Here is an 8443-nt window from a genome sequence, read left to right on the forward strand (position 1 = left end):
ACTAATCTTAGGTGGCATAATCCTATTGTAGCGTTTTATAATTATTAATCCTATGTGGCGCTCTAATAATTTCTTAAAAATAAAATCCTACGCAGCGCTCTAAAATCTCGGGAAAAAACTCCTCTTTACTTATATATATATATATATATATATATATATATATATATATATATATACTAGATGAAGCCCGTGCGATGCACGCATCGATCTATTTTTTTTAAAAAAAAATTATTCATATTTATGTAATTACGTTTGTTATTTTATTAATTGTATGTAATATATCATTTTCTCCGTATTTGTTTTAAAGTATTAGATAAAATTTTTAATCTCAAAAGATAATATTTTGTATTTAATTAATGTAACCATTAAAATCTCATTGGTCATTTATTCTTATGTGGCACTTGAATTATTTATTGGATATAACTATAATTTATAATCTTACGTGGCACGTTAACTAATCTTAGGTGGCATAATCCAATTGTAGCGTTTAAAAAATATTAATCATGTGTGGCGCTCTAATAATTTTTTAAAAATAAAAATCCTACGTGGCGCTCTAAAATCTCGGGAAAAAAATCCCCTTTATATATATATATTAGATTAGATTTTAAAAAATTCAAACAAACTATGCATTACACGGGATTTATCTATTTAATTTTAGTGGGGTGAAATTAATTTTACTTAACTAAACCAGGTCTAACATTTGAATGGAGGGAGTTATATATATATATATATATATATATATATATATATATATATATATATATATATTTTGTTTAGGCCTTCAGGGTAGTACAGTAATTCACAAAGCTCGATCAAACCCACATAAATATTATGGGTAATGCTATACATAGCCCTTAGGCTATATATATAAGCATTGAATTTACTCTTGGAAAATGTATAAAGTTAGAAATTCATGACAAAAACACTCGCAAATCGGTGTAATTAGTGTGTTTTTGTCATAATTTTCTAAATTTAAACAATTTTCAAGAGTAAATTAAATGCTTATATGTAGCCGTTAGGGCTATGTATAACATTTTCCAAATATTATTTCACCAGTTGCCTAATTTTCCGCCGTCGGAGACTGCCGTCAAAGAAGGTTTTCCCGGCGATGATTGCGGCGGAGGAAGTAAAGACTACTAAAGCTCCACGGCGGCGCTTGTCCTGTATGCCTTGCTTCGACGCCCTTTGGTTTTGCTACTGTACTCTCTCTCCTCTCTCTTCTTCTTTGAAATCAAATTTGTGACAGAATTGAAATTACAATTATGTTTGGAATAGTTCGTTTGTTAATGTAATTTGTGCAAACAAATAATCTTCCTCTATTCATTTGATTTCACTCAACTTTCATCTTACTTTTGTTGATCCCTTGGTGATGATGTTAGGTAATTGATGAATGTTGAAGTTTTTTGAACTTTGATCTTGCTTTTGTTAGAGTTTCATTGTGAATTTAGTTATTCTTTTGTTGTTAATTAGAGTTGTGATTGAATTTCAATGGTGGATAATGGACATTTGTTAAAGCTTTGATGGATTTAATTGCTTTCCTAATTGTTGGGCTGAAAAAATAAGTATGAATTACAAATTGGGTAAATATAGGTTAATCTCCGAGATATACAAAATTTGTTTATCACATGGCAATTTTGCGACTATATGTGCAAATAAATTAATTTCTTGAACACTCTTGCGGTAATTCATATTTTCATATTTCTGAAATTCGTTCTTTCTAAATTATGAGGTTACCAGTTACTGGTAAAGATTTCACTCATTTTGGGAATTTAGAGTATAGTTCCAATTGGAATCTATGTGGAATATATCGCCATATCGGCACCAGTAATTCTTGTTCTATCTTTTTACAATGTGGGAAAGCTAGTGATTCTAAGGGGAAAAGTGTTTATTGCTTGGTGTGTAATTTATTGGCATAGTCCTTAGTCACAATACTTTGTATTAACCACAACACTTTTATTGAAATACTACCATGCAGCCAGTGCAATTTGATAAAGGAAATTAGTCTGGTTCTTACTTCTGTGATAACTTCTCTGTTATCTTGCTGATGAAGTGATGATTTCTGATATTTGTGCTGAATCTTGCTTTTAACCTTGTGTTATTAATCTATTATAATATTCAAAAATTGTTTCAGGCTTTCAGCCATAATGTAGGATTGTGTTCTTGTCATTTCAGATTATCTACTTTTTTCATTGATCTAAATTTCTGCTAATGACTGATTTTGTTTTTCACAGCACCAGTTCATCAGGTGCAGCAATATTATCGGCTTGGAGTTCTTGACAATTGTTCAGGGAAGTGGAGTAAGCTTGTTGACTGCTTGAGTTTGAAAACTAAGAGTTCAGCTGAATTGCAGGTTTGTCCAAAAATTATGTTGCAGATAATTGGTCAAGCCTATTTTGCTTCTATTGTTAAAATTATAAACCTACCATCAATTAGTGTTCCAGTCATTTTTTTAATCTCTTAGTTGCATTCTTCACTCGTCAGTACTTCATACTGGTTTTTATTCTTTCTAGTTGTTGGCGAGCCACTTCCAATCTTGCTTAATTTATTTAAGGAAGGGGTGGGGAAGGTTGGAAGTTTGTAACTAATGAGTAGCATGTAATTTGCTCATGAAATTTAATTTCCTTTTATGATCGCATTAATTGTCACTGTTGCTTATCAACAGTTTTAAACTTTTAGGAGTTTTAGGTGCTGCTATTGTCGTTATCTTAAAGGTTACTTTGTCATTATCAATGCTGAAGCAAAATGATATGATGCTCTCCACATGCACTTAGTTGGGTTTCAAGAATGGGAAAGCCTTAAGTCCCAACCATTTATGGGTATCAAAAGTATGAGAATGGTGATATCTTAGAAACATTTTGGGGTTTTGAAAGTGGGGAAACATCAGTTTTTTTGTGTTCCATAGATCTTTTCTTGGGTAGTTGTTAAACCAAGGCGTTAAACAGTCAAGCCTCCAACCCAAACTTATCAGATTTTCCTTGAGCTAATAATTTGTAATCACTCTTCAAATCAGAAGGGAAGAACCCCCTTATTTATTTATTTTTTATTGGGTTATGTTTTATGAAAACGATATTTGAGTTTTATTTATTGAAATTCTCAATGGTCAGTAAGCTCAATGAGCTCTTCATCTGGTAGACTCACTCTCCTGAAGGGCTTACCTCTTTAACACTAAGAACTTGTTTGAATTGTTAACTTTTCATAGAAACTCTTCTTGTTCTTATCCCTTGCCTCCTCACTCTTGTTTAGCAGAGTATCCATATTTTGTATCTTTTTCATTCTTCCCTGAATTAGGTTCTCTAGAATTAAAATTACTATGTCTTTTCCGTCTACTTGCCTATTATTTACACCCTTTGTTTTCTAGAGTTCTAGTGGAAATAGGGACAATGTATGTGGGTATTTTGCTTTGAAGGTGAGAGAGATAGAGAGTAAGGGTTTATTACATAAGGCCTCATTTGGTTGACAGGGGAATGTAGGAATTTGCATTTCATGGGAAGTTATTTCCCTAATGAAATTCCTAGGAATTCCGTAACTTGTTTGGTTGGCATATAGGAATTTAAAGTTCTCTTGAATTTTGATTGACCAAAGGAGAGAAGGGGAGGGCGGTGGGCTTGGTAAATAATTCCATGTATTGTGAGAAGTTGATCGAATTTCCCATGAATTTCCAATTGCTCCATTTTTGCTTTGTGTATCCACCAAACGGTCCAAATTATCAAATCCCATGGATTTCTACTTCCCCTATTTAATGTTGTCGACCAAATAAGGCCTAAAATCGAGCTCCCTAAAGTGGGGTTGTAAATGTTGTAAATGAGAAAAATGAGTTAAAGGTTATCGTAAGAGGAATAAAGTTAGAGTAGAACTTAAGTAGATGGATAAAAACGGAAAGTGATTTGAACTTAGGAAAACGGAGGAAGTACTAAATTCTTGGATGGAGACAACCTTGCATCTAGTTGGGACATTTTTATGATTATATTCCTCTGCGGGGAGGAGGCTTTGTACCTTATCCAAATTCTTGGCCATTCTTGATTTGTGGCAACAAATCCCAATAAGCGAATTTAATATGCTCCATTCCCAGCACAGCAGACACTTTTCTTAAAAAGGGGTTTGACAATGTTGTAAATATTTATGATGCTTGTGTATAAGTAATCTTTATTTGAAGTGCAACAGAAGATTTTAAAGTGCCATGGATATGGGACAATTGTTGCTCTCCATGTGTTTTAATTCTGCACTCTGAAGTTTATTCAAATTGGATAGTTATAAGATTATACTCATTAAGGATGAAGATATCTGAAACTAGAGTAATATATAGAATTTGCAGAAGTAGTATTGATAGGATGCACCACCTATGGTTTCAATTGTGTCAGTAATGGTACATGAAGACACATTAACATGGATACTTCTTTTGTTCTAGTGTAGATGACAAATGTCTTTTTTTCAACTTCTTAGTTCTTACGAGACTGTTTCCATGCAAGTGTAAATCATTAAACCCATGCGCTTGTACTGTATCCCAAATGACATCAAATTCTCTTGCCAATATGTTGGATCAACTGTGTAGATAAGATGGCTACCCTCTTCATAGAAGCTTTACATAAGCCATAGGGTACTGATGCTATTATGAAAATTTCTCCTTTTTTTAAAGCAGGATTAGTGATAAGTCTTTTACTACCTCCGTTACATGTTATTTGCAACGATTTGACATAAAGTAGAGAGGGAAAATGTCTAATCGTTGCAAATAATATTTAATGGAGGTAGTAGAAAAAAAACTAGCCAAATAATCAAAGCATGTGTAGCTAACTAGTAATGGGAAGAGTTTTTTGGCAAGCTTTTCCAGCAATCTACCTAATTATTCTATCATGTGGATTAACTGGTACTCACAGAATAGATCGTAATCTAATGTAGAAGCATTGAAGAGTTGTGAATGCAATCAAGAGTAATCTAATGAAGTGATGAACAGCTTACCGAATGTATGCCGCCTTTTTCCTGATTAGTATTAATGGTAGTGAGGTTATTTTCAATGGATATGCATAATACAATCTGCATTGACGAAGGGGGAAAAAAGAGAAAATAAAGGAAAAGTGGAACAAGGTTTTGTAGATTTTTAAAAGGGAGTTCAGAGGTGCATTAGGATGTAAACAGGTCTCATCATGTTTTGAGATCATGAAGTTGCCTTGTGGCTTCTACTTATATGGATTTAGAGCTGCACTTGCAAAGATCTAGGTTATGCTTTATTACCCGAACATCCTTTTTTCTGAACTTACTAGCTGTTATTTGAACTTATTTCTAGCTGTGAGATGAACATTGGTATCCCTTATCTGTACATTTTTCCGAAACTTATTTTCTTTAGGTGAAAAAAACAAGGTCCTGGTATTTTTCCTTGGTAAATATTTTGCTTAGACCAAATGTTAGATCTTGGATGTCTACTGCTCTAATTTGTATCTTAAGCAATAAATTGTTCTGATGACTTGTGTAGTAATAGATTCAGCAAGTTATTGATCTCCTGCTTGCAAAGGCGCTCCCCCCCCCCCCCCTCCTCTCTTCCTCTGCCGTATGCATGCTGGTCTGTTTATTTAGACTCTTGAATCTTCATCCAAGTGGTTTTTCTACTCTGACTGACTGAGAAAGTTATCTGCTGAATGCAGGATATTTTGGAAACACGTGAGAAAGAAAAGTTTCATATTTGGTCTTTTAGGACACCGGAAGAATCAGCTGCTAAATGGCAACAGTGGTACGGACATTTAGATGAACCAGAGTAACTACTTCCTACAAGTTTCTCTTTTTCAGACGCTTTCCATTAGTTCAGTTGAGTGATTTAACCAGAGTGCCATATCAAAGCGGTGACTGTCCTTTTACAAACTCATTTTCAATTTCTTTACCAAAAATCACTGATTTTTCAATGTATGAATTAGGACTGAATTTTCTATTATTACCAAAGCTATTGACTCGTAGGACATTATATTTTGGAACAAATTATTGCTACTTGGACATATGGTAATCAAATCATAGCTTATTGAATTCATGAGCAAAATTTTGTCAAGTGTTGCTGATAATTTGATTGGCCAAGGTTGTTAATTTTGCGTTGAACTTCTCTTGTTATCTTCAGCAGAGTTGTACATTGTACATGGTATGTTTTGAACCTGTGAAAACAGGCTAGAAAATGTAGTAAAGTGATTTATTAAAATTTGATACAAGTTGGTTGTTTTAATTTTTTTTTAAATGCGATCTCTTCAATTGGTTGTCATCCAATGTTTGAAAGAATGTTTTTAATCTTATGTAGTACAGAGTACATTGGATATATCACTGTACAGTATACCTAATCATTTTACCATTTTTAATTTAATAATGAATGAATAATACTCTAGGACTGAGATCATGGAATTGGCATCCATGCTTAGCTTCAATGATCGTATTGAATAAAAAGGACTATGTATTTATAGCCTAGTAATTTGGTAATGACTTCCAAGATTTGTTTGCTACTAAAGGCATCCTCAGCTCAAAGAATCAGAAGGAATATCCAAGGAATAAACGGCATTAGAGTTAGGAACTATCTGCCTGGTTGCTGCAAAGACTGCGATTACTATAATCAACAAGACAGATCCTAGGATGAGATTCATCCTAAAAAGTTCAACTTCTCTTGGGTGGTTTAAAGGTCAAGTTGAAGAAAATGTCAGGCAGTATACCAAGCCAAATCTCCGATCAGTGCATTAACATCTCCAAAAATTGGAAAGAACCTAGCTATGGTAGTGGTTGCAATCACAGAAATGGACCTTTTTTTTTTTTTTTTAAGAAATCACAGAAATGGACCTTGAGATTACTCTCAATGTCACATTGTGGGTTTACACTTTGGATCAAAAAACATCAACTCCAGAAATATGTTACTCTCTCCGTGTTTTTTAAGTGTTACAGTTTGACCGCCACATAGTTTTAGGCAATTTAGCTGACTTAAATAAAATAAAGGTAAGTGGGGTAGTTGGATAATTAAAAAATTGTAAAAGTGTTGTGAAATAAAGGGAAAGATGAGAGATTGAAAGAGAATAAATCTATGTATATTATTCCATATGATAAGGTGTATATATACATACCATATATTAGGGTTTGATTGGATAAGAATATAAACCCTAGATCTAGATTGTTCCGGAATGATACAAAGGAGGATAATGAATATCCACAAATATTTCATAATACTCCCCCTTGGATATCCATTATTGAATATTGGGCAAGAGTTACGAGCAAGAACAAGTTTGTAAGAATATATAACTTTATTATGTTTGATACATGCATTACCAAAAGAATTTATGGTTTAAGTGCAAGGGATTTCAAGGTTGTTAGATAACTTAATTTATTTCATATCCCCACATGCAAGGATTAGGGGGAGATATTATTCATTTTGTTATTATATGTAATCTTTGCACATGAATTGTATGATATATTGATGGTCAGTAGTGCATACATTAGCATTAATATCAATGTCAATAATTTATTTAATAAAAACGACCGCATAATATTACATATTTACAAATGACACCATCATGGATGTAAAGAAATGAATGTCATTGATCATTACTAGTTGTAAATGCTCCAATTAAAATTATTCTCCCAGAAGGACAACATCGGTTACTAATGAAACCTAAAGCACGTACGGCTGAAGCATTGTAATCCAATAGATTTAAAAAAAAAAAAACCTTTGGAAAAAGGAATCGAGCAACTATTGACAATGACAATATGTCTCATGATTATATAAAAGACTCTTAAAAAGTATGAAATATCTAACAAGATTAAGATGTATTAAGATTATAGTCAAAAATCCAGTAGAGAATATATAAGTAATTATTGGATAAAATATTAGTTGATTGTCTTGCCAATTGTATAAGGAAATACATGTTGGTGCTGATAACGTGTTGTGAAATAAGGGGAAAGATGAGAGATTGAAAGAGAATAAATCTGTGTATATTATTCCGTATGATAAGGAGTATATATACATACAATATATTATGGTTTGATTGGATAAGAATATAAACCCTAGATCTAGATTGTTCCGGAATGATACAAAGGAGGATAATGGATATCCACAAATATTTCATAACAAAAAGAAAGATAGTGAAGTTAATAGTTTATTAAAAAGTAATGAATGTGAGAGGAAATATATAATTAAAAATAATAGTGGGTTTGGATGGGAACTATGAGAGGAGAGAGATATAATATTTTAATGTAGCTTTTTGCCAAAAAAGGAAGTGTAACACTTTAAAAAACACGGAGGGAGTAGCTGGTTACAAGTATGCCTGTTGAAGCAAAAAAGTAATTAGTTTAAGATAATAATTTGGATTTGAAATCACTTCTATGAAAAAGGCTTTTTTAATCAACCCCAACTCTTATTCGTCTTAAACTAACAAAACTTATTTTTCTTGAAGTTACCTCGTTCTAAGTTGAAACGAACACAGGCTAAATTAAGTAC

At 32.7% G+C, this 8443-nt stretch overlaps 1 protein-coding gene across 1 annotated transcript; it reads left to right on the top strand.

Moving 5' to 3' along the window:
- Window positions 1-1025: 1025 nt before the first annotated feature.
- LOC110700035 (uncharacterized protein C227.17c-like) lies at window positions 1026-6178 on the top strand. The gene is made up of 3 exons (XM_021877526.1): window positions 1026-1199; window positions 2232-2350; window positions 5634-6178. The coding sequence occupies exons 1-3, from the start codon at window positions 1109-1111 to the stop codon at window positions 5745-5747; spliced, it is 324 nt and encodes a 107-aa protein (XP_021733218.1). The 5' UTR covers window positions 1026-1108; the 3' UTR covers window positions 5748-6178.
- Window positions 6179-8443: the final 2265 nt, after the last annotated feature.

The sequence above is a fragment of the Chenopodium quinoa genome, unplaced genomic scaffold, assembly GCF_001683475.1.
Source record: "Chenopodium quinoa cultivar QQ74 unplaced genomic scaffold, ASM168347v1, whole genome shotgun sequence".
Lineage (NCBI taxonomy): Eukaryota > Viridiplantae > Streptophyta > Magnoliopsida > Caryophyllales > Amaranthaceae > Chenopodium > Chenopodium quinoa.

Bases quoted from the DNA above. Each gene is read 5' to 3' on its own strand.
- LOC110700035 (XM_021877526.1), top strand. From the start codon at position 1,109: ATGATTGCGGCGGAGGAAGTAAAGACTACTAAAGCTCCACGGCGGCGC. The intron at 1,200-2,231 runs GTACTCTCTCTC...TGTTTTTCACAG, and splicing joins CGCCCTTTGGTTTTGCTACT to CACCAGTTCATCAGGTGCAG. The intron at 2,351-5,633 runs GTTTGTCCAAAA...TGCTGAATGCAG, and splicing joins AGAGTTCAGCTGAATTGCAG to GATATTTTGGAAACACGTGA.